At 38.9% G+C, this 26,346-nt stretch overlaps 1 protein-coding gene across 2 annotated transcripts; it reads left to right on the top strand.

Annotated features, from left to right (window-relative positions):
* The first annotated feature begins 3,094 nt into the window (after positions 1-3,094).
* CGA (glycoprotein hormones, alpha polypeptide) lies at positions 3,095-21,554 on the top strand. 2 transcript variants are annotated; one of them, XM_082729837.1, is made up of 4 exons: positions 3,095-3,188; positions 19,094-19,200; positions 20,601-20,785; positions 21,208-21,554. In XM_082729837.1, exons 2-4 carry the CDS (start codon positions 19,101-19,103, stop codon positions 21,283-21,285), a joined length of 363 nt encoding a protein of 120 aa, XP_082585963.1. In that variant the 5' UTR covers positions 3,095-3,188; positions 19,094-19,100; the 3' UTR covers positions 21,286-21,554. The 2 variants fall into 2 exon arrangements, with proteins under 2 accessions (XP_082585963.1, XP_082585962.1); XM_082729836.1 differs by lacking the exon at positions 3,095-3,188 and adding an exon at positions 12,843-13,006.
* The last annotated feature ends 4,792 nt before the right edge of the window (positions 21,555-26,346 follow it).

Consider the following 26,346-nt stretch of genomic DNA (forward strand, 5'->3'; position numbering starts at 1 on the left):
TCAGCATATATATTTCATTTTGCCTGTCTTTGATGTTTATTTTCAAGCCAATTCCTACAGAAACAGCACGGAGCAGAGTAGATGGAGAGTGGACACTTGGAAGGATCATAATCTCTGGAATCCATGTCTGTGTGGATTCCCTGTGTAATACGCCTAATAAATTTGATTTTCTCCCGTTAATCTGCCTCATGACAACTTGGTTCTTAGTCCAGCCAAAAGGACTTTTGAAGGGACAGGAATTCTTGCTCCCTGACACAGTAATACCTCAGAAAATGTATCTATATATGTAGAAAATGTCAGAAAACGTTAAGAAACTATTAAAAATGGGGTGCCTTGGTTGGGTCACTGCCTTCAGCTTGGGTCATGGTCCTGTTGTCCCGGGATTGAGTCCCGCAGCAGGCTCCCTGCTCAGCTGGGAGTATGCTTCTGCCTCTGACCCTCCCCCTTCTCTGTCTCTCTCTCTCTTTCTCTCAAAAAAAGAAATTGTGAAAAATTGATTAACTTTGGGAATGGAAGTGAAGATTTTGGGGTAGAAGTAAGACTAATTTTCATTATACATACTCTTAGATTGCTTGAAAATTTAAAATCGTGTCATGTATTATTAAAATTACTGAAGAATAAACTACTTGAGAAAGCAGGCATTTAACATGCCTCAGCTGTTTTGATTATAGCGTAATGTTTGTGATAATTATACTTTGTTAGTAGAAAGATCAAATTATGTTTAATAAAACAAATCAATTAGACATATGAATCATTTACAAAGGTGGTTATTTAAAAAAATATCCAATGTGTAGATGACAAAACTTCATTAGGAAAAATTTATGCATTTAGCCTAGCATGTATGAAATTCACTGTGTCATACTGCTATGCAAAGACGTGCCTGACACACTCTCTGTAGCATGATGTCCTTTCAGGACCTTGCCTAGTCATCTCATGTTCTTCAGCCGGTCTACTTTCTTGGAAATGGGCACTCCACTCCAAATTTTAGCATCTGGAGAGTAACTATAAATGAATGAGGTATGGTTTGGATCTCTTACCCACCAGCCCTACCTGTTATCCAAGAGGAGAATGGCCTGGTATGGGATAGAACTGTTAGTAATACAGGAAAACAATGACATAAAAAAATGAGACTTGAAAACACATTTTTAGTACTGGTACTTTAACTGGTTGTAATTGAAAATTGTTATTTCTCCTCCAGTAACTAAAAATTCATTTCTGCAGTTATAATTAAAAGTAATATATACTCCAAAAAAGTAATATATACTCATTTTTGGAAGTATGGAGAGCTAGAATTTATACTATATTAACAGAAAGAAATGCCTCTAAATTATGAGTACAAACTCAGTTTCCTCCAACTTCTGTGTTCTATTTATCATGTAAAAGATAATTTGGACGGGGAAGGAAAGTTATGTGTAACTTTTTTATATATACATAGGATAAATGCAGAAACATAAAAACTAAAAATTTCACTCTTTTCTTTTGTTTCAAATTTTTATTTAAATTCTCATTAGTGTAGTATTGGTTTCAGGTGTAGAATGCAGTGATTCAATGTCACTCCTAAATAGGGAAATTGGGAGTCTGTGGAGCAGGAGAGGTCACATGCTGAAGGGACTGTTTTGACAACTCTGTTGTCTAATTTATTTATTTTGCCATACCATGCTTAAAAAAGAATACAGAAACACTGTAAACTTTAAAAGTACTCTAAGAACTTTCATGAGTCCCTAATATTCCTCATTCTTATACAGAAACGTGAAATAAAGATGAAGCCCATTGCTGAATCATAAACCAAGTGAAAATAACTTAATAAGAGAACACAAGAAGTATCTTATCTACTTAATCACACAGATAAAAAAGAAAAAAGGATCCAAAGAAGGCATAGAGGGAAGGAAGAGAATAGAACAAAATGCCGGAATGGAGGGAAAGGAAGCTATCCCTAAGACTAGAGAGATTTCCTTCCTCTGAAGCTATAAAGGCTCAAGATTTCCACAGTAAGTCTGCTACTTTGAAAATGTACTGCTAATCCTTCGAGATGTAAATGATAGAAATTCATGAATAATGGTGACAACAATTGTCACCAGAAAAAGGTGAATGGTTAGAGTGGATCCTAAGAAAAACCACTGGAACGAGATAATGGAAATCTAAAAAGGTGTAAGAACTGAAACAAATCAACTTATCACAGATAATAAATCACAGCACAATGTTACTTTCTTTGGTCTGTGTCTTTATGTGAAACAAGAGTTGCTTTTTTGTATCCCACACATCTTCTAAGCCCTCTCCTGGGGAGGTCCTTGGTAGTTTATTTTCAAGCCAATTGCTACAGAAATGGCACTGAGCTCAGTAGATGGAGAGTGGATGCTTGGAAGGATCATAATCTCTGGATAAAAGCCAGAGTTGAATTGTGAGGAGCTGGGTAGTTTTAGAGAGACATGGTTTGGGAATCTTGGAGTTAAATGTCCCCAGCTGGCAAGTTGTAACATGTATTTTTTGTTTAGGCGGAAACTGAGCCTTACAGATGTGAAATTTTTAAAAAAGGAAAAAAAGTCACGGTTGAGAACTAATCAGTCTTTCTTAGAACTATTTTGTGCTTTTTATGCATCCTTATCAAATCCAAATACATAGTAATGGTTTAGAAAAATCTAAATAGGTATGTGTTTTATTTTTCTGTTTCCTACTAGAATAACGTAAGCCTGGTAATGTTCTATATCTACTATCTGACATTTATAGTTCCTCTCCTGTTTTAAGTAAACATCAGGTACTTAGCTAATTAAATCTAATATTAATAGAGTCTTGTTTATAGGAAAGTGTCCACTTTCAGGATGTTGTGTGTAAGTCTTGATAAAATTACATAGATAATGAGTGTACTCTCTTTTCATAGGCTGACCTTGAAGTCACCACCGCCTGAAAAGGGCTCAAAACAAAAAATGATCTAAGGGTTGAAACAAGATAAGATCAAATTGATGTCATGGTAATTACATGAAGGACCATTCAATCACTGGGTGGAATTTACTGTTGATCCCTGGGCTTAGATGCAGGTGGGAACATGCAGTTTTTATTACTCTGCTGGTATAAAAGACAAGTGAGAACTTTATTAACTGTAGTTACTGAGAAATCACAAGGCAAAGCTAAAATCCCTCTTCAGATCCACAATCAACTGCCCTGAACACATCCTGCAAAAAGTCCTGAGGAAGGTAATATAAATGAAACAATTTCTGGGATTCTAATTGAGTAAGGAGTATAATATTCTATAACATAGGTCAGCTATGCATAAGCCTTCTTGAGGAGACATTTACACGTTCTCTTTTTGGCACTCATAATTGAATTGGGAGGAAGTCTGCAAAACTGTGGTCCGTGATCACAGGCAAAGATGTTATCTAACAGAAACCAGAAACCAGAAACCAAATGTCTCCTGCTGAGATCTGCAAGTGCCTGTCAGTATCTAAAAAATTTTCTTCAAGAAATATTGGGTGTCATTTGAAAGACATTAGTTTGAGTGGTTTACAGGGGTCAGGTAGAAAGAGAGTAGATATTACATGAGGTGTGGAGACTGTTTTACCATCGGTTTTTATTTATTTGTTTATTTATTTATTTAAAGATTTTTGTTGTTTGTTTTAGAGAGAGGGAGAGAGAAAGCATGAGCGAGCATGTTATTTGGGGCAGGGGGAGAGAAAAGGGGAGGAGGAATCTCCAGCAGACTCCCTGCTGAGTGGGGAGCCAGACTCTGCTGGGTCCAAGGACCCTGAGATTATGATCTGAGCCAAAATGGAGAGTCGGACGCTTAATAGCCTGAGCCACCCAGGGGCCCCTAATCAGTTTTTAAATGATGCATAACTATATCTTCAATCTGGCCAGTGATAAAGCTGCTCACTTGTTTAGCCGAATGAATGACCATAGCTTCTGGTATCTTCTGAATAGATGTTTTCCTGTAGACGTGAATAGAGTCACGCTGAAAATTTTTGGACAACATTGTTTGCATTTTCTTCTTTCATAAAATGCTACAAAAATAAGAGTCAGAGCTATTTCTCCAGTTATTACTGATGACCTTGTAATTCTGAATCTCTTGACCAAGTCTAGTTGGTTGTGTTCTAACGCGAGTTTCTGGAAACTTTTGTTAACCTTATATTTACATGAGCACTAGTTGAAACGGCAGCTTATTGGGAAAGTGAGACTCGAAAATAAAAGTGCTCTCTTGTCCCTCTTTATTAGTTTTGAGAAATAGGATTTGGGTGCATGGAAGAATTATGGGTCTTGGAGAATGCAGAAGCTCCATTTAAACATCATGGGAGCTTTTATTTCCTAAGCACTTACGATCCTTTCCCCACCCAAAAATAATATTTTTTAATATTAGATCTAATTTTCTGAAGATACCTTTTTCTAATTTATTTTTATTTATTTATCTTTTAAAAGATTTTGTTTACTTATTTCTCAGGGAGAGAGAGAGATCACAAGTAGGCAAACAGAGAAGGGGGAAGCAATGCACAGAGCGTGATGCGGGGCTTGATCCCAGGACACTGAGACCATGACCTGAGCTGAAGGCAGAGGCTTAACCCACTGAGCCATCCAGGCACCCCTGAAGATACCTTTTAAATAATTACTTGACCCAATACCAGATCAACTATTTAAAATATTGGTCATCCAAATTGCATTGTAATACTTTGCTATAGTTTGAATTATTTAAAAAAAGATAAGAACAGTTATAATTTATGAATAGCTCATGTGCTTTCATTTCAATTTTAACTTTGGTTTTGGTTTAAGTTTCCTTTCTCTCTCTCTCTTTTCTGTAATAGAGTTTCTGAAATTTTGAGTCATATTTCTTACCATTTCCTGCTGAAAAGGGTAGCATGTGAAGAATGTTAGAAAAGCAATTGATTATGTTCCAGAACAGAGTCTCGGTTTCATTGTACATTTCTTATAAATGTGGGACTCAAATTTACATGAAAACTCAAAGTAAAGCTGTGAAATAGAAATAGTAAAATTAGAAAGTAATGTACATCTTGTCCAAAAAGAGATCAGGATAATCTGCTTTCACAAAGAGAAAATGTATAGGAATCAATTAATATTTCCATTGAGAACAGTACAACTCAAAGCACCAAACTCCTTTTTTTTTTTTTTTTACAGATTGTGAATCCTGTCAGTATCTAAAAAATTTTAGATATTTTAGGTATTTAGATATTTAGAAATTTTAGATATTTGTTATCAGTTTATGATCTTTGCAAATTCTGGTCTTGGTGTGTAACATTTCAGCATTACATATTGTAATGTTGCACAAAGTAATCTGGTTATTTCTTGGTTCATCAGACTCAGAGATAACATTATAAAAATGCTCTAGCATTCTTAATACAATAGAGGGTTTAAACAGGGCTTAAGGTTCACACAGGGTTTAGAAGGGGCTGAGGCTGAACTAGTATGGAATCAGGGGCAATATTGGGAAACAAATTAGAGAAGACAATTGTAACAGCATGATCTATAGGTAAATCAATGTCCTAAAGGAGGTAATGGATTAACTAAGTAGGGCCATAGAAGTGGTATGGGTGGAAGAAGTATGATCTTAGGAAAGATCGTTTTCCACGTGACCTTGGCTGATCCCTTTAATTTTCTGAAGCATAGTTTTCTAGCCTGCAAAATCTGTGCCACCACAAGGCTTTCCTCTTAGAGATGTAAAAAGATTCACACAAAGGACTGTTAACGTGAAAGTCAATGTTTCCTCCTTTCTCCCACAGTCAGATACCAGTCCTCACAACTGGATCAGGTATAAAATGCCTCTCTATCCAGATGGAATGGCTTTCTTGAGGCTGTTCTGAAGAAGGTGAAGTCAGATAAATATGTAAAATCAAAAATTACACGGGCAAGTTATATTTAAGCTGGCATAACATAATACTGCTCTAGACAAAAAGATGTCAACATCTTATTTAGGGATATACCATCCGAAAAAATCATTTAAGAACTCCATTGTAAAATATAAAGATTTGAAGGCTGTATAGCGAAGTGTAGTTCAGAGCTTGGAGTTTGGAGTTGTAAAGAGATATTCTAAAATCTAGGCTCCACTAGCGACAAATTTTGTGACTTTGTCTGGGTTACTTTGCCTCAAGAATTTCTTTAGCCAAAATGAAAGTAATACTTGACAAGATTGTCATCAGTATTGAATATGTTTATGTGTTCAAGGTGCCCAAAAGAACATCTAGCACACACAAGTGCTCCATTAAATGTAGGAATTATTTTTAAATCAGAGTTCTTTTTTTTTTTTAAGATTTTATTTATTTATCAGAGAGAGAGAGAGGGGGAGAGAGGGAGCACAGGCAGACAGAATGGCAGGCAGAGGCAGAGGGAGAAGCAGGCTCCCTGCTGAGCAAGGAGCCCGATGTGGGACTCCATCCCAGGAGGCTGGGATTGTGACCTGAGCGGAAGGCAGCTGCTTAACCAACTGAGCCACCCAGGCGTCCCAAAAGCAGAGTTCTTATTACTACCGAAGCCAGTATTACAGATACTGTGTATAATGTTCACTCCAAATGTTTTTTCACACATTGCTACATTTCTCAAATAGAGTAAACTGAATATGTGTTATAGAAATAACCTCCCACAGGGGAAAAGTAAGAGGACAGTAGAAAGGGGAGAAAGCAGAAAGGCAAGATTGGGGTCCTATGTTTCAGACCCTGGAGGAAAAATTTTTGTTATAAGAGAGAGCAATAGATATTTGTTCCAGTGATCTATTGCTGTGAATCCAATTACCCCAAAACTTCGTGGGTAAAATAAGTTACTGTTCTGTCATAGTTCTGTAGGTGGCCCTAGGCTCACCTGGGCAGTTTCTCACTTGGGTTTCTCAGGTGTTTATGGTCAGGTTGTGGCTGGGGTTGGAGTCATCTGGAGGCTCAACTGGACAGGTCATCTAGGATGACTTCTTCATTTCTTACTGCTTAGCCTTCTTTTCTCTCTCGGGGTAGGTTGGCTTCTTCTTGTAGGGTCATCTCAGAGTAGTAGCACTTTCTATCTGGTAACTGTTTTTTGTTTTTTTTTTTTTTTAAGATTTTTATTTATTTATTTGACAGAGAGAGAGAGAGAGGGAACGCAAGCAGAGGGAGTGGTAGAGGGAGAAGTAGGCTTCCCGCTGAGCAGGGAGCCTGATGTGGGGCTCGATCTCAGGAACCTGGGATCATGACCTAAACCCAAGGCAGCCGTTTAATGACTGAGCTACCCAGGTGCCCCTGGCAACTGTCTTCTAAGAGACAGGAAGCAGGAACTGCCAAGTTAGGGCCTGGATATACCTAACAACCGGCCCAGTATTGTTCCTGCCATATTCTATTGGTTTCAGTAGTCAAATGGGGTACAGAAATAGACACACTGTGGGTTTTCTTCCTCTTCCTCTTCTTTTTTTTTTTTTTTTAAAGGTTTATTTATTTGTAAGAGAGAGCAGGCAGGGGGAAAGGGAGAAACAGGTTCCCCACTGAGCAGGGAGCCCAATGTGGGGCTCAATCCCAGGACCGTGAGATTGTGACTTAAGTTCAAGGCAGATGCTCAACCGACTGAGCCACCCAGATGACCCTAGACACACTGTGTTTTGTTGTGGAAATGGCAAGGTCATGCTACAGAAGGAATGGGCTGAGATATATTTTTGTTGCCATCTTTGGGAAATACAATCTGCCACAGAAATGAAAACTTAGGGGCAATGAACAACAAAGGAGCTTTTCTTTGAAGCTCTTCTGGTGTTTTTATTACAGAAAAACAAATCCTTATAAAGTAAGATACCAGGGAAGAGAAATCAATAACCCTGCCTGTCTATTCTATTATTGAAAAACTTCAAGGCAAATGAAATATGTTTTTATGCCTTAATGCTTTTAAATGGGGATGATGTGTGGTGTGTCAAAAGATTGCATCAAAATAGCTCAGAGAAACACAACAAAATACAATGCACAAATTTAAAAAGTTACAAGAAACATTCTTATATTGCTATAATAATGCTCCATATGAAACTTTTCTAGCCTTTGGATATTTTACTTTTCTGAGTGATAAACTGATACTATCCAGTGTTTTATTCTGGCCAGTATTTATTATTCCAATAATGTTAATTTTAAAAATTGGGTATTTTTAAACAGCAAACACTTGAAATTCTCATTTAGAACAGTATTTTGTGGTGCATAGAGTCCGTTTTATCAAAATTTCTTATAGATTTAATATGTAGACAATTTTAAAAATGCTGATATGCCAGGGAAACCAGAGGGTAATGGAAAAACCAAGATTTTAATTACATAATTAACATTGTAAAGTGCCTTTAAATAAAAATTACAGTAGAAAGTGTGCATCTTATTATAAGCCCCTTAAATTTATTCAATTAAGAAAAGAAACTTCTTGGGGCACCTGGGTGGCTCAGTGGGTTAAAGCTTCTGCCTTCCATGAGGGTCGTGATCTCAGAGTCCTGGGATCGAGCCCCGCATCGGGCTCTCTGCTCAGCAGGGAGCCTGCTTCCTCCTCTCTCTCTGCCTGCCTCTCTGCCTACTTGTGATCTCTGTCTGTCAAATAAATAAATAAAATCTTTAAAAAAGAAAAGAAAAGAAAAGAAACTTCTTAAAATATGACGGTTAAAAGAATGGTCATGGGGATTAAAGTTATTTTCATAAATCCATAAGCCCTTGAATTTTCTTCTAATTACTGTTTTTTTCCGTTATTTTTAAAATAAATATTTAAGATAAATATCTCAAGGTCATCTTTTGTTCGGTGCTTCCTTATGGAAACCCCTGTTCGGTAAGACAGAAATGGTACAAGTTGTGCTGTATATTTCTCCTGTCCATGGAACCGCTTTTTTCCATTTCCTCCCTCCCCATTTCATCTGGAAAACACGTGGGATCCCTTCGAAGGTTTTGTGAAGACACAAAGCACTGTTGCTGTTTTGTTGTTGTTGTTGTCTTGTAAAGCACTCTTTGGCATTTATTGGACCTCCTCCCTCCACATGGCTTTGAGTTACCAGGAGGCATCCCCCCAACCACCCAATTTTTCTCCTGAGCTCTTCTACTGAAGGATTTGGCCTTCACCACGACAGGTTGTTCTGGCAGCTTTCCTTTCCCCAAAACTTTGCAGTAGCCGGATCACACCACATCAATGATGAGAGCAGCTCCAGTCCTCTTTCTGGCCACATTTCTTCCAGTTGCCTGATGGACTTGGTCCCACACTTTAGCAAGGTTGACAGCTGGGCAGAAGCTCTGGTTCCATGTGATAGTGGGCTGTAGTTCCAAAGAAGGTCACAGTATCTGCACAGTATCTGTGCAGATACACAGTATCTGGCTTCGGTAATAATAAGAACTCTGCTTTAAAAATAACTTTTCCAAAGTAACCTGGGTATGATTTGTTGACGTTGATCCTGGGCGGATGACGCATGCCACCAGGACGACCCTGGGCCCTGGGTGCTTCCGGTGCTTGCCCAAGCAGCCGTGGCCGTGGCTTACGTTCCCCGGAAGTTTCCAAGTCTTTCTCACCTGGACGGCATGTCAGCAGCCCAACGAAAGAGGCACAAAACACTGTTATGTGACTCATAGACAGAAATCCCATCCCTAATACTGCCCCTGATCTGTGTGACTTTACTTGGCCTTATTTTCTTCTGGATCCTGGGATGCTTTGAATCCCACTGTTTGCTACCTGTAGCTGCTTCATAAGTTATGGGGACTACTGAATCCACGAAGCCCCTGAGCAAATATCAAAACACTAAAATACGCATTTACTGCTATAGAGATTCTTTTCTGGTCAAGTAGATGCTCCTTATCCTTATTTGCTTGTCATCTCTCCTTTTTCATGTCCTTCATCCAGCAAATGCCTCAGTGTTAACAAATGATTTCATTACAGCATTCTTCACCTCTCAGAGTTAGTTGCCTTTGTATCTGGGCCAGAGAGCAGGAAGCTTATTCAAGTCTGTGTCACCAGTGCTTGGCATGGTGCCCAACATGTAGCAGGTGCTTATTCAAAGTCTTTTAAGTCTTTCAGAGTTTCAACTTGGACCTTAAATTTTGCACTTAACGACATTGAACTCCTCTCAAATTATCCCAAACTCGTCTTTTTATTTATTTATTTTTAGCCTATTTTAAATTATTTTTAAAAGATTTTATTTACTTATTTGAGAGAGATAGCACAAGAGAAAGAGAGAGAGCATGAGTGAGGGGGGAGCTGAGGGAGAGGGAGAAGAAGACTCCCACAAAGCAGGGAGCCCTATGGGAGGCTCAATCCCAGGACCCTGGGATCACGACCTGAGCCAAAGCACTTAACTGACTGGGCCACCTAGTTCCCCTCTCCCCCAAACTCATCTTATAAGATAGAGAAAATAGTAATTATCTATATTCAAGAGTGGATGAAGTGACCAGGGACAGATTGAGGGAGCATTAATCAGTCTCTCCTTGTCCCCCCAATTGCTCAACCATCCACATCATCATCTTTGGAAAAACTGTCAGTAAATATGTTAATGGGTCTGAGAGTCTCTGTGTGCCTGGAAGCAATGTTGGAATGTCTAGAACCTAGAGGATCATTGAGGCTGGGGGCTGGAGCATGGGATCATGCAAGACACTCATTCTGGACCTGCGGTGCAGAGCACATTATAAGAACAAGGTAGAGGGGCACCTGGGTGGCTCAGTGGGTTAAAGCCTCTGCCTTCAGCTCAGGTCATGATCCAGGGTCCTGGGATCAAGCCCCACATCGGGCTCTCTGCTCAGCGAGGAGTCTGCTTCCTCCTCTCTCTCTGCCTGCCTCTCTGCCTACTTGTGATCTCTGTCTGTCAAATAAATAAATAAAATCTTAAAAAAAAAAAAAAAAGAACAAGGTAGAAACCCACTTACTGCACCTAGAGCGCGAGAGCAAAGAAAAATGTTGCCAGGGTCCCTCCAAGCTGAGGTTCCTTGCTACTGGCCCCAGGCTCTTTAAATTCTTCCACCTAGAAACAGAGGCAGTCACTCAGCAGCAGGCAGAGGGGGGCTGACTCCGTGGAAGTTGTGGGATGATGGATGGCAAACATTCTACTTTCCCTTGTGACGTTCCTCCTTCAAATCTTTCCTCAGGTTGAGCTATGGCTATCTTCTCTCACCAGGCAAGACACAAAACTAACAGGCCGAGCCTCTGTTTGGTAAACGATTATCAAATACCTTTCTCATGCCAGGCAATGTGCCAAGGATTAAAGGCTCTACCTTAGAGGTTCCCTTTCATTTGTTACTATTCACTGAAGGCAGCTGGACTTTTCCTCTCCTTGGTAGTTAGCTGGGTTCAATTGGGCTAATGAGGTGAAGCTTTGGGTTAACTAACCCTCCTGAAGTCAGTTACATTTATACTGTTTTGTTCAAAAAGAATTGTACCTCTAGTCTTAGCCAGTCATCTCAAAAGCATGCTATGAGTCAGACAGGCTTCTCGGTGTGGAGAGTGTGGATGAGTCACCCCTCCCATCACCACCTTTAGAAAAACCAAAAACCTTATTCTTTGGCAGTGGGGGGTGGGGAGGAATAGCAGCATCTTTGCAAGTGAAGGGCAGAATGTCACATTGTACCAAGCACTTGTAATCTTCTTGGAGCAATACATGTACATCTCCATATATGTGTGCATACATGTGTGTACAGATATGTGTGTATAGGCCAGAATTGTCGATAGACAGGTGCCTAACTTTATAAGGATTTTTTTCTGCCATAAAAACAGAGCACGGGGGCACCTGGGTGGTTCAGTTGGTTGGGTGAAGGCCTTCAGCTCAGGTCATGATCCTGGAGTCCTGAGTCCCATATCTGGGTCCGTGCTCGGCGGGGAGTCTGCTTCTCCCTCTGACTCTCCCCCGCTCTCATGCTCTCTCTCTCTCAAATAAAGAAATAAAATGTTAAAAACAAACAAACAAAAACAAACCACAGAGCAGAGGAGATACAAAGAGAAGCCCCCTGGTTATTCATTGCCTCTAAGTTTTCATGAGATAGTGGGTTGTATTTCCAAAGAAGGTCACAGAAGTATCTTAGACTAAATTCCCTCTGTAGTATGACAGCATGTGTGCCACTTCCATGTCCAAAAGTGGGGTGTCGATTTTTGTACCCCATTTGACATACAGGGTGTGTATGTGTGTGTATGTTTCAAATACTTGGCCTATCTAGCTAGCTGGTTAGCTTATATGTACTGGTAGAGCATTTACCTATTTTGTAAATCATTTAATTTATTAATTATTATAATCACAATAAATAATATGAAAATATTAATAATATTAAATTATGGCAATAACATTCTTCTATACTTTCAAGAATGTTGTCTTTTCATCAGTCTTAGCAAATTTAAATTTGTGCACACATATAGTTTGATGTAAACTAAGAGATGAGACACCCAATTTAAACCTTGGAGCTCTTACATACGCTTTTTACTAAAGCTTTCTTTTAAATTCTTATGACTTTTATATCTCAGCATACAGTGTGGCATATTCTGTGGCATATTCAACACTTAGAGATTCACATGTTAGCTAGCTACAAATTAGGGACTTGGTGAGAACATAGAGTCTCTAATGAATTTATTATTTGAAATTATTTTATTTTAGTTACTTTATTTTATTAAACATTTATTCTAAGTCCCCATTCAAGAGTTATCTTTTCTTTAATGACAGCTCTACATTAGCAACTTTGGGTTGATACTATGATTATTGTTGTAAAGTCCCAGTGCAACATAATTGCATCTACTCTGTGCAAGACCCGGCAGCCAGGGATGGTGGTGGATCAGAGGAGCGTAGTTTCTACCCTTAGGAGGTTTTCACGGAAATGGAGAGAGCAACATGTACATTACTGGCTAGAGTACAGGGCAGATTGTGGAACTTGGTCTAAGAATTCCAAGCAAAGCGGTAGGTGGATGCAATGGAGAGATGTATTCCGGCTTTGGGGTTGTGTGAAACCTTCATGGGGAGGCTGGCAGCAGGACCACTTCTTAAAGGACTGAGTTGGATGGACCAAGATAGAGGAGGAGGATTTCCTGGCCAAGTTGAGAAAACACACCTTCTGTTGGATTCACACCATTCTGATGTGGCAGGTGGCGGGAGGTAAGAGCATGTTGGAGCACTGACCATGGCATCAGATGTAGAGGGTCTGGGATGTCTGCAAGGTACCCACTTGCAATGCCAAAAGAGGCTGAGGTCAGGAAATCTGAATAAGATTGAGCATATTTTGCAAAATAGCATAAATCCCAGCTGGACATAATTATTTTTCCTGTCTTGATTCTTAACATTTTCTCCCAAATTCCAAAGCAGAAAGACCTGAAGGTGATTTGAATGATAAAAATATTTATTTAAATGTTTTCAGCATTTGAAGGTTAATCCCTTTCTGCTTGATTAATCCTATTTCTTTTTAAAAATAAAGATAAAGTCACTTCTGCTACTGAAAGCTACAGCAATGGTGACTTTTGTTCTGCTTTTTCAACCTGCTCTTCACTTTACCGTGAAGCAGATTCTGAAATGTACGTTGACTTCATGCTCTCACATTCTGCAATCTTGTTATAAATGTTTCTCTCTGAATTAATTCTGATATAATTGTTCACTGCATAATGCTGAATTTTCATAATATATGAGCTGCAATATCAAAGCACAAAAATGATTCTAGTTTAAAAAAGGAAACCAGTTTCAATTCTGAAAATTTCCTTGTGGCTTTGTAAATCACTTAAGCACTGGTTCTCGGACTTCGTGGTTTCAGAAACTGTTTATGCTCTTAAAAATTGTTGAAGAGTCCAAAGAATTTTTTATGAAGTTGTATTTCTCAATATTTACTGATTTAGAAATTATGTTAGAAAAAGTTTTAACACATTTATTCATTTTAAAACAATAAGATTTAGCCTATTACATATTAACACAAATATATATTTATTAAAAAATGACAACTCCCAAAACAAACAAACAAACAAACAAAAAACCAGTAAGAAAGATGGCATGGTTTTATCTTTCTGTATTTTTTTTCCCAAAAATTGGCCTAATAGAACACAGCTAGATTCCCATGTGCATCTGTACTCCATCTGTTGCAATTGCATGTGTCATGTAGCCTCTAGAAAATTTCTCTGAACACTCACGAGAAGCTGAGAGTAAAAAAAGTGAATAGCATCTTAGGGTTACTATGAAAATCGTTTTGACCTCACAAACTCACTGAAAAGTTTTGAGAGTCCCCAGATCACACTTTGAGAACCACCAACTCAGAACAATGTTTATTTGGTGCTAATTAGGTACAGAGATAAATAAAACCCATAATTACTTATGTACAAGTACATACATCAGGGAGAAATAATAAGATACCTCTGCTTTAACCTTACCTATATTCATACAGTTTGTTTTTCTGTATTATGAACTGTTAGTTCTGCTGACAATTTTTTTCTTAAAAGATGTATAGGTAGATATAAACCTTTGGCCAAAATATGGTCTCATTCTGTCAATCTGCACGAAAAATAACCACAAATTTTGACTCATGCAATTTTAAACCTCATTTTAGAATGCCCTTAAAAAAAATCCCTGTTTTGAAAAATTATAGATTTTTAAAATTCTTTTTATTTAAAATATTTTATTTATTTATTTGACAGAGAGAGATCACAAGTAGGCAGAGAGGCAGGCAGAGAGAGAAAGAGAGAGAAGCAGGCTCCCTGCTGAGCAGAGAGCCATATGCTGGACTTGATCCCAGGACCCTGAGATCATGACCTGAGCTGAAGGCAGAGGCTTTAACCCACTGAGCCACCCAGGCGCCCGAAAAATTATAGATTTAGAAGAAGTTGCAAAAATATGTACAGAGAAGACCTGGGTATACTTTAGCCAGTTTCTCCCGAAGATAATACTGTGACTAGTTGTAGTATGATGTGAAAACCAGGAAATTGACATTGGTACAACCCACAGAGCTTAGTCAGATTTCACTGGTATTGTATGTGTGTGTGTGTGTGCTCGTGTGAGTGAATGTGTGTGTAGTTCCATGCAATTTTATCCCGTGTGTACATTAGTATGACAACTATGGCAATCGAGATCCAGAACTGTTCCATCACCACGTGGCTCCCTTTATAGCCAGTCTTATCCCCCCCTCAGTTCCTTCCCCGACACTAACTCCTTAAAACTGCTAATTTATTCAGCATCTCTCTAATTTTATTATATTATATAGAGTGTTATATAAATGGAATCATACAGCATGCAACCTTCACTCAACACAATACTCTTGAGCTCCATCTGCCTTGCATGGATATCAATAATGTATTCCTTATATTGCTACATAGTATTAGCTCATGTGGATATACCATTGCTTGTATAACTATCTGTCTACTGAAAGCGTTTGGGCTATTTCCAGTTTTTGTCTCTTATAAATAAAGCTGCTCTGAACCTCTCTGTATATAAGTTTTGTATGAACATAATTTTCGTTTTTTTGAGATAAATGCCTGAGTACAACTGTTGGGTTATATGGTCGGTTTTATAAGAAACTCCCAAATGGGGCACCAGGGTGGCTCATTCGGTTAAGCATCTGCCTTTGGCTCAGGTCATGATCCCAAGGTTCTGGTATCAAGCTCCACATCAGGCTTTCTATCCAGTGGGGAGTCTGCTTCTCTGCCCCTCCCCTGGCTGATGCTTTCTCTTTCTCTCTCTCATGTGCCCACTCTCTCTCTCTCTCTCTCAAATAAATAAAATCCTTTTTTTTAAAAAAAGAAAGAAGCTCTCAAATGGTTTCTCATTTTATTTTCCCCCAGCAATGTTTGAATTATCCTATTTCTCTGCATCCATACCAGTGTTTGGTATTATCATTATATTTTGTTTTAGCTATTCTGATGGATATATACTATTTTGCGGTAGTTTTAATTTGCATGTTACTAAATGTTGATGCTGTTAAATGCTTTCCATGTATGTATTTGCCATCTGTATATCCTTTCTGCTGCAAAACATATTTTCTTCTCTCTCTCTTTTAAAACTATTTTCTTTATTTATTTGAGCGGGGAGGGGCAGGCAAGAGGGAGAGAGAGTAGCTTAAGCAGATTCCCTGCTGAACGCAGAGACTGACTTAGGGATCAATCTCACGACCCTGAGGCCATGACCTGAGCAGAAACCAAAAGTCAGTCACCTAAAAGACTGAGCCACCCAAGTGCCCCTGCAACAGCCATTTTCTAATTAGATTTTTTTTTTCTATTGAATTTTGAGAGCTTATTGTCTATTCTAGATACTAACACTTTGTTGGATATGTGGCTTGCAAATATTTTCTTCAGGTGTCTACCTTGTATTTTTATCTTCTTGACAAAGCATTAACCCATAATTTAGATGTGGTCCAATTTATTAATTTTTCTTTTATGTGTCACGTTCTGTTGTTAATTCTAAAAACTCTTAACCTAGTCCTTGGTCCCCCCATTTTTTTTCTAAAAATTTTATAGTTTCTCATTTTACATTTGTCTATAATTCATTTTCAATGATTTTCATGCAAGGTATGAGATTTGTATTTAATTTTTGTTTGTTTGTTTGCCTATGGATGTCCAAATGTACTGGCAGCCATTGTTGAAAAGGTTGAATTCCTGTTAAATTGTTTTGGCATCTTTGTCAAAAGCCAGCTGGTTATGTTTGTGTAGGTCTATTTCTGGGATCTCTATTTTGTTCTTCTGGTCTATGTATCTATCCCGCTGCCAATATCACTCAGCTTTGATTACTGTTGCTGTATAGTAAGTCCTAACACTAGAACAGCGATTCCTCCCACTTTCTTTCTTAAATTGTTTTAGCTATTCTAGATCTTTTGCCTTTCAATAATAATCTTGTCTCTGTCTATAAAAGCCGTTCTGGGGTTTGGATAGACATTTCATTCAATAAAAAAGATCAATTTGGAAACAACTGACACCTTTACCATGTTGAGTCTTCTAGTTCATGAGCCTGATATGTCTCTCCATTTATTTAGGTTTAATTTATTTCATCAGGTTTTTTTTTTTTTTTTTTGTAATTTTCAGCAAAGGAGTCCTGTATATATGTTGGTAGATTAAGTATTTTATTTTCTTTGCAGCAATTGTAAATGGTATTGTGTTTTAAATTTGTTTTCACATTATTGTTTTTGAGGATGAGGAAATGCAGTTCATTTTTGTGTGTTGATCTTACAACATGCAATCTTGTTGAGCTCACCAATTAGTTCCAGGACCTTGGCTGTAGGTTCCTTTTTTTAAAAAACATAGATGATCCTGTCATCTACATATATGATAATTTTATTTCACCCCTTTTATTTTGTGTGTCTTTAATTTCTTTGTCTTGCCATTTTACACTGGCTAGAACTTCCAGGACTATACGGAATAACAGGTAAGAGTGGACATCCTTGCCATGTTGATGATCTTGGGGGGAAACATTCATTTTTTCATCATTAAGTATGATGTCAGCTGCAGGTTTTTTGTAAATGCTCTTTATCAAGTTGAGAAAACTTTTGACTCTTGTTTGTGGCAACTTTTTATTATGAAAAAGTATTGAATGTTGTCAACTGATATATCAAATCATTTTTTTTCTTCTTTACCTTACTGATATGGTAGATTACATTAAATGATATTCAAATATTGAACAGACCTTGCATATGTGAATTATTCCCAGTAGGTCATATATAAAGCTTCTTATACATTGCTGAGTTTGATCTGCTATTATTTTGTTTAGGATTTTTGTATCTAATTTCATGAGGTATACCGGTCTTTCATTTTCTTTCTTGTGTTCTTTCTTTCTTTCTTTCATACTGAATTGGTCTAGTTTTTGTGTCAGGGTAATGGTGGCTTCATAAAATGAGTTGGAAACTATTCCTCCTCCTCTATTTTCTAAAAGAGTTTCTGTAAAGTTGGTGCTAATTCTCCTTTAAATGTTCTGAATTATCTTTTTATTGGTAATTGATGCTCTGTTCATCTTATCTCTCATGGTTTGAACATGAGTAATCCATAACACTTTCACTTAAAAAAATAGGAATAAAACTTACCCATTTTATCTTATTTGAGGTTTTTGTAGGAAATGTAGGGATACAATCCAATTCCCTGTTTGCCCATTCTCAGGTGCGGTAAGGTCAATGCTGGATATGGTCAATCATTCAGCTGACAATGGCTGGCCTGATCTTATGCACTCAAAATGCTTAGGTAAAGCTGTATCTACAGGTATAAATAACTCAAGAAATGCATTTAGGAAAACTTTGATAAACATTCTCTGCTGTCTGCTCTTGCCACATTGCTGGGTTAGCATTTACCGTTGCACGCTGATAATGAACCTTAGAGCTCACTACTAACAGTGAATATAAAGCGGGAAAGAGGGACACTTGAGTGGCTCAATTGGTCAAGCAACTGCTTTCGGCTCAAGTCATGATCCTAGAGACCCTGGATTGAGTCCCAAATAGAGTCCCACATCAGGCTCCACGTTCAGCAGAGAGTCTGCTTTTCCCTCTGACCCCTCCCCTCTCATGCTCTCTCTCTCAAATAAATAAAATAAATCTTAATAAAAAAAAGCAGGAAAGACATTATCCTTTCCTGATTTTTTTTAAATAAAGATTTTATTTATTTATTTGACAGACAGGGATCATAAGTAGTCAGAGAGGTAGGCAGAGAGAGGGGGGAAGCAGGCCCCCCCGACTCAGAGAGAGCCCGATGCGGGGCTCGATCCCAGGACCCTGGGACCATGACCCGAACCGGAGGCAGAGGCTTTAACCCACTGAGCCACCCAGGTGCCCCATTATCCTTTCCTTCTGTTCTCCTACCTGGCAGTGTAGGAATGGGAAGGATGAACTCAAATGCTTATACATTTTATATATCACATATAAGCTTATCTATTTTATATGAGCTTATCTCTCTCTTTTGCCTTTTCTGTCTTCTTAGACATTATCTAGTTCAAGTTTCATGTCTTACAGTTAAGAACACTGAGGCTTAGCAGAATGATGTATTTAAAAAGAGAATTTTTTATTTGCATCAAGTCCAATTCTATTGATTTATATTTGAGATGGAAAGATTCGATTTCCTAGCTCTTTCCTAAGGAAAAATTATTTTCCTATTTACATGGCTCCAGAGAGTGTTTGGAGCTATAAGCTGAGGGGTCAAGACACTGATGAGTATTACTAGTAGTACTGTTAAAACTACTAGTTGTTTTTATGACTGGTAAGCCAATTTTAGAGTAACTTTGTTTTTCTTTTTTGTTTTGCAGGAGAGCCATGGATTACTACAGAAAATATGCAGCTGTCATTCTGGCCACATTGTCTGTGTTTCTGCATATTCTCCATTCCTTTCCTGAGGGAGAGTTTACAATACAAGGTATGTGACCGAACGGATTTGCAGTAATAAGAAAAACACACATTTCTAGATGTACATCAATAACTCCATTAATTTCATTTCTACTTCCTTTTCAAATGTGATAAATCTTTGCTGCTGGGTACATATCCAGACACTTTTGAACTATACACATAAAGTTAAATTAGATTCAGATAATGTATAGTGAAAATTTATCTAACATGTCCACTTAAATAGCAGCATATACATTTTCATCTGAAATAAATTCCTTATTATTCCTTATCTGAGTTTTATAAGTAGAAAATGCTCCTTATTTAGTCAGCTCGATTTTTTTTTTACGTTTTTCCCAGAAGATTTGAGAAGATCTTAACATTTCCTCTGTAGATGAATTTTCACATCAGTTAACAAAGGAGAAAAACAACACCATTTTATGCAGTACATTTGTTTTGCTGTATTGTTTGAAAAATCTCATAGAGTAGCTGATATAATTCTGTATGTGATGAAACTGTGAGCTACTCTTGGTTATGGTTTTTCTTAGACAATTGGTAATATTTTAATCCCAGTTCTCCAATGTGGATGCTCCCCATCTGATATCAGGGCTCTCCATTCACCAAGTTTTCTTAATTCTGACTTATTTTTCTCTGTCAATATTTGGAATTTCCATGGCGGGGGGCGGGGAAACAATAGCATGTTCTAAAGGGGAAACTGTTTTGCCTCTGGGCAAAATTCTCCTTTCAGATGAGCATGGTGTTTCATCTGTCAAGTTTTGTGCTTCCTATAGGCATGCTATTAACACGGATAGAGAATCCATGGTTGAAGAGACAGAAACGACTCCTCTTTTTTTTTTTTTTTTATGTTTATGTGAGAAACTATGACTGTTGAGATCTCTCATGCATCTGCAAAAATTATTTCCCATGAAAATAAATACAATCAGTACAAATAGATACTATGCACGAAAGTGAACAGCCAAAAAAACGTTTATTACTTTCCTTCTATTTCCAATGGAAAAAGAATATTTACCGTCTCATAATCAGGGAAAATTCAGGTTCTTTTTAAAAAATTTTATTTTTTGGGACGCCTGGGTGGCTCAGTTGGTTGAGCAGTTGCCTTTGGCTCGGGTCATGATCCCAGCATCCTGGGATAGAGTCCCACATCAGGCTCCTTGCTCAGCAGGGAGCCTGCTTCTCCCACAACCTCTGCCTGCCATTCTGTCTGCCTGTGCTCACTCTCTCTCCCTCTCTCTCTGAGAAATAAATAAAATCTTTAAAAAAAATTTATTTTTCAATTAAAAAAAAAAAGCTTTATGCCCAGGGTGGGGCTTGAACATACAATCCCGAGATCAAGAGTCACATGTTCCACCCCTTGAGCTATTTCTTTTTGAGTCATTCTTGGATTATTTTACTCTTTGCCTTTTTTGGTGGTAGGTTGCCCAGAATGCAAGCTAAAGGAAAACAAATACTTCTCCAAGTTGGGTGCCCCAATTTTTCAATGCATGGGCTGTTGCTTCTCCAGAGCATATCCCACTCCAGCAAGGTCCAAGAAGACGATGTTGGTCCCAAAGAACATCACTTCAGAAGCCACATGCTGTGTGGCCAAAGCGTTTACCAAGGTGAGAACTTAGAGGGCCCCAGAAGTTTTCTAACTGGCAACTTGAGAAATGTCCCCAGAACACATCCATGGGGTTTCATGTCAGAAGTGTCTAATGACCCATCCTTTGCTTGACATTGGTACATGGATTCATCCCTTTACATCAAAAATAACCTGTGGGGACAAGCTGGACTTATTCAGAATGCAAGGAACAGCTGTGGAGGTGATGAGGGGTGGGTTAGAAGAAAGTATAACATTTGTACACAGGGCAAACCCAAACTTTTAGAGTGAAATATTAGCTGAAATAGAGAATGTGCAATCAGAACAAGCATCTCTTTAGTCCAGCTGCCTACAGACAGTGTTATTTAACATTTTTCAGTTTTGTCCCTCCATCCATCCATCCGTCCATCCGTCCGTCCATCTTTTTTCTTACTTTCCTTTTAGGCCACAGTGATGGGAAATGCCAAAGTGGAGAACCACACGGAATGCCACTGCAGTACTTGTTATTATCACAAATCTTAAATGTTTTGCAAAAGAGCATGTTGATGACTGCTGATTTCCTGGAGTGAAAAGTTAATTTTTCAGTGTTTATGGCCTTGTGAGATAAAACCCCTTTTTTCCTTACCATACTCCTTTTGGTGTGCTTCGGGGATGTACTGCAGCTTTACTGCCTTTCTCGTTATTCTACAGTATAATCAGAAGTCTAGTTCTTTTCATTTGGAGTGAAGTACTGCATTTAGCATGAACATAAAAAGCTGGTTCCTCTGGAAATAAAGCCTTTTAAAACATCATTCTGTCATTGGATTCTAATTTTTTCTTAAGGGTTTAAGCCAGGTACTTTTGATAAGATTCATTGAAGGGAGGGAGCCAATGGGTGAGCCAGGGTGCCATGCACTCAGTGACCCTGGAGAACACTGATCTTGCCAAGATCCTTCTCGTAAGATCCAGAAGTACTTCCTTTAGCCAGTGGGCTAGTTATAAAACAATCTGTTGATTTGAGGAAAGAAAACACAAGAACCTCCATTGCTATTCATTTTTATATCACTCCTTTGATGACTTTTATAAAAGTATATATATAGCAGAATGGTACTAAATGTATAAAATTTATAAATAAATAATTCTGCATAGATTGAGGACGTTTGATCAGATACTTTCTACTGAGAGAAATGTGCAAAATTAGGGAAAAAGAATTAAAAAACACTGCTGTAAGTTTTGAGCAAGACAAAATCCTTTCCAACCTGAAGATCCTATCCACTTGGCTTATACCTAGCTAAAAAAAGAGTACATTTTATTAGTCCTTGGCAACAATGTTACAACTGAATGGTGGTTAAGGAAAGGGCATTGTTGTCCTCAATAAAAATTGAGCACTGCTTTGATAATCCACCAACATTGGCTCTTACAGTCCACATTCAAGCCTAGAAGGGAATGAATAAATGATGAGCAAAGTACTCACTGAGCCCTCACAGTGGGCTAGATGGGGTGCCAAGATTTTTACTTTAGTAGAATTTTATGTTTTTGTATCCAAATACTTAAGAGCGGTGTCACATTTATTAAGTATTTATACTTAAAAACAGAGATGGTCCTTCCTCTGAGGCTCATGGCCTTATACCTTAAATTATATTAGCTCTGGAAGAGATTAAAGCCACTCAAAAATTCTTTCCTAAAGGAGCCTGAAATTAAAAGAAAAAAATCACACTGGTCACAGATAAAGGTTTCAGAATAATTTTAGTTATCACTAATTTGTCAAGATTCCACTTCTAAATGAAAAACTAGTTCCTAACAGGTTGGTAAACACACCGGGTAGCAGGATAAAAAATTAAAATGAGTGCATGTACTTTTTAGAAAAACACATGAAGATATTACTCCATTTGTTCATTTATTATACATTTATTTAGTGTCTAGTAAGTGCTGGCATGTTGTTACATTATGGGAGACATCAGGGATATCAGGATTCCTGGAAAGATAAGATGGAGAAAATACAATCTAGTTTAATTCAAGAGAACAGTGGAGCTGATCATTAGTTCATACAGATATTTAATAGATATTCACTGAGAATCTACCATGTGTCAGATCTGGAGATCTCGTCGGGGAATTCCGCAGGAGAGGAAAGCTACTGACCTGCCCTTGATCAGAGTGTCCTTGTCCATTGACACTCTGGAGGAGGAGGAGACATTTTTATGGTCATTCAGATCAATCAGATCAACCCTGGAGAACATTAGGACAAAATGTCTTGGCTATATTCACTTCCCATCTGGGCATGGGCCAGGCATGATGCTGGGCTTGGGAAGACTTGCTCTGCAGCAATCCACAGTCCACTGGGGAAAAAAGACATAGGCAAAGAATTACAATCTAATGGGATATATGCTATGGGAGAGGTGTGGGACTTTGGTGGCACAAAACAGGGATGGTTAACTCGGCCTGGTAGGGTTTGTCATGGACAGCTTCACAGGGCAGATGATACTGGAGTTGGGCCTAAGAGTTAAGCAGAGAGATGAGGGAGGGGCTCAGTCTAGTTGGAGGAAAACAGTAAAAGTAAACATCCTGAGATGGGAACAGATGTGACACTCACAGAATTGCAAGAAGTTCAGTGTGACTGGATCACAGGGAGATGGATAAGTCCTGCAACCGCAGAGACAAACGGACATTTGTCAAAGTCCTGGTGTAACATGCAGAGAAAGTGCACTCCAGCTAGGACAGCAGCTTCTCAAACTAGAGGGCCTGAGGGTTCCAGAAGCTGCAGGATAAAACACCCTTTTCTGCAAGATCAATTTTTGCTTGAAGCTTTGGGGAAATATTATTTTGATTTTAAAACAAAGACCAACACATTATAGAATAGAATGTGAAATTGTAAAAATCAAAGTAAAAAAAAAATGCTTTGTGCAGAGAGTGGGGCTCTCCAGACCCTGCTCTTCTGACCCCTCCCACACCTGCTATGAGCTTGCCTTAGGAGTACTTGAATGGAAAAGGTATTATTAAAGAATTAATATGGTTAGCTTTCCATTTTGGAAAAATCATTTTGGGAGCAAGCAAAGTGAGAGGCTGGACCCAGGATTACAAATTTGCAATTGTCTTGGCTTGAGACGGTGCTAGTCCGCTGGCCGTGAGGATGAGAGTAAAAGAACGAGATGGAGTTGGGAGGAATTAGGAGGAAATGAGGAGCTAATTGTGGGTGCTGCTCCTGGCTCTTTGGGTGGCTGGTGGATGACTGGGTTAATAACCAGGAAATGGAAAAGGTTTGCATGGCAGCAGAGGCGGGAATGACATTCCGTCTGGGACCTGTGAGTTAAGGCGTCTAAGGAATATGAGGTGAACTTGTCTGATAGGCAGCCTGTACAGTGACACAGAGCTCAGGAAAGGACTCCAGCCCTGAGGTACAGGCTTGAGGGTCGTCAGGGGTGGGTGAGGCCAAAAGCACAGGGGCGTCTAGGATTGCTCAGGAGTGTGTGAGGGTGTGATGAAGAGATGCTGGACCGCCAACCATGGATTCTGGGCCAGCCTGGCTGAGACAATGATTATGTCTTGTGCGACGGTCGAGTTCAAAGCCCTGATATGAGCTCTCTAGAGAACAGATTACAATCTCAACCATAAAAGCAGCGAGGCAGAAGAGAGGCAGGCATGGGGGCTGGACATTTTGTTTCAAGCCTATCTGTGAAAAATTCCTAAAAGAAAGAGGTAGAACAAGCATGTGTTTGAGCGATTATTCTACCCAAAAAAATCTCTACCATCTACCTCAGCCAGAAAGCTGCCTGAAATTCTACCATTTTGGGATTCTTTCCTTAGGACTAAGACACAGTCTCCTGGGTATCTTTTTTCTTCCCCCCATGACTACACATCTGACGGAGGCCACATAGTTGACCATTAACCTGAGAGATAAGATAAACAGACCACCAGGTCTGTCTGCTCGGGTCATGGACCCTGGTTACTAGGGAGAGAGGGGTGTCAGGCGGAATGATGAAAGGATAAAACAAAAAAGCTAGACTTCTGCTTCTCTGTAGTTGTAGCAAGAATCCTGGAGCCATAACTTCTAAGTAATGATGGGGATGCCACTGATGATGAGAGCTCAACGAGGAGGCCAGGGAACAAGGATGGTTCCTGCGACTCAGTCTGTCTCCTGGGAGCAGAAGGAAAGGGCAGCAAACAATGAGGGGGAAAGAGACCCAGGGAAGGGAAGAGAAAGAAGAATGGAGGGAGTAGAAAAAGCTGGGGCAGGAAAAACGTGTGAGAGGGACAGGGGAGAGGCAAGAAGGGGTGCTGGAGGAGTTTGCAGCCTCAGAGGTGGCTGACCTGGATTAAAGCAGAGAGGAAAAAGTCATGGCTCTATACGCTGCCACCTCTTCTTCCACCATTGCCGGAATCCAAGTAATCACCCAAAGTGAAGACCTCTAGCCATTCTGGAGCCTTTGTGCAAATGGATGAAAATGCCCTCTCTGGGCAGGCAGAGCACCTTAAGTCAATGGCTTCAGAACTAAATGGCACAGAAAAATAGATATCAGTCAGCTCTTAACCCCTTTGTGCAGTCCACACACTGTGCAACTTTCCATGCTAGCCACGACCATGACCTCTTTATCTTAATATGACTGTGGGAGATAATGTCCTAAACTGGTGAGAATCTTAGATTCCACATGTCTCCAATTCCAATCTGAGATCCCAAATGTTGATTCCTAATATTCTTATAGGTTTGGGAGGCTTCTGGAGAAAATATTCCCCCAAATAGTTTGATTTTGCTTTTAACACCTATGCGGAAACTAGAAGAGCTGCCCATAATCTGGTCCAACAGGAAGGTAAAACCAGAGAATACACATGTAAATGACCATGAAGCTGACATGAAGAAGTTGGTGAGGACCACAAACCTCAAGAGGTCCAGAGAGGTCCCCTCACTTGATAAAAAGTTAGTCAATGTCAAACCACCTGACATCAGTACAGCACTTTTACTTTCTCAAAGCTTTCTGTGCCTCATGTCGGTGTGTCTGACTCAGCCCTTTGTGGACTGCAAGTCAGGGCAGGTGGCATTGTCTCCATCTGACAATTGAATAAATGGAGGCACAAAGAACTTTGGTTGTACAGGGACTGAGAATGTATGGAACCCTGGGTCTCCCCATATCCAGTTTTGTGCTGTTTCTTTCAAATTCCAATTTCCTCTCAAGGTATGAAGTGTTTAACTGCAAAGAACCTATTTTTCCTTGGGTCCTGAATCGGCACTCTCTTGGAGATTTGCTCAGGGTGAAATGTCATGTTAGTAAAAGAAATGAAATCTGAACTATGAACTGTCCACTGATGTTTTGTCTGAAGCTAGAGCTTCAGTTTTACCATTATGACATTCTGTTTTTGTTTTTGTTTTTGATTCATTCAACACCTCCTTCAGACACTTTCTTTTTGAACTTCATTAGGAGAAACAAAGTGATTTATTTCTTCTGAAACCCAAGTAGGATTTCCATATTCTCCTATTCGAAACTGGGTAGCATATGGAATTGTAAATATTAAATGTTGTTTTCACAAAGAACTAAAGCCAAGTCTGAGTTTGCTTGAAGCAAAGAGAGAAATTAATTATTGCATCAAACTTCAACATGGGAGACATAAAAAGGA

The sequence above is a fragment of the Mustela nivalis genome (assembly GCF_964662115.1).
Source record: "Mustela nivalis genome assembly, chromosome: 5".
Taxonomy (NCBI): domain Eukaryota; kingdom Metazoa; phylum Chordata; class Mammalia; order Carnivora; family Mustelidae; genus Mustela; species Mustela nivalis.

Bases quoted from the DNA above. Each gene is read 5' to 3' on its own strand.
- CGA (XM_082729836.1), top strand. From the start codon at position 12,867: ATGGGGAGGCTGGCAGCAGGACCACTTCTTAAAGGACTGAGTTGGATG. The intron at 19,201-20,600 runs GTATGTGACCGA...TTTTGGTGGTAG, and splicing joins GGGAGAGTTTACAATACAAG to GTTGCCCAGAATGCAAGCTA. The intron at 20,786-21,207 runs GTGAGAACTTAG...CTTTCCTTTTAG, and splicing joins TGGCCAAAGCGTTTACCAAG to GCCACAGTGATGGGAAATGC.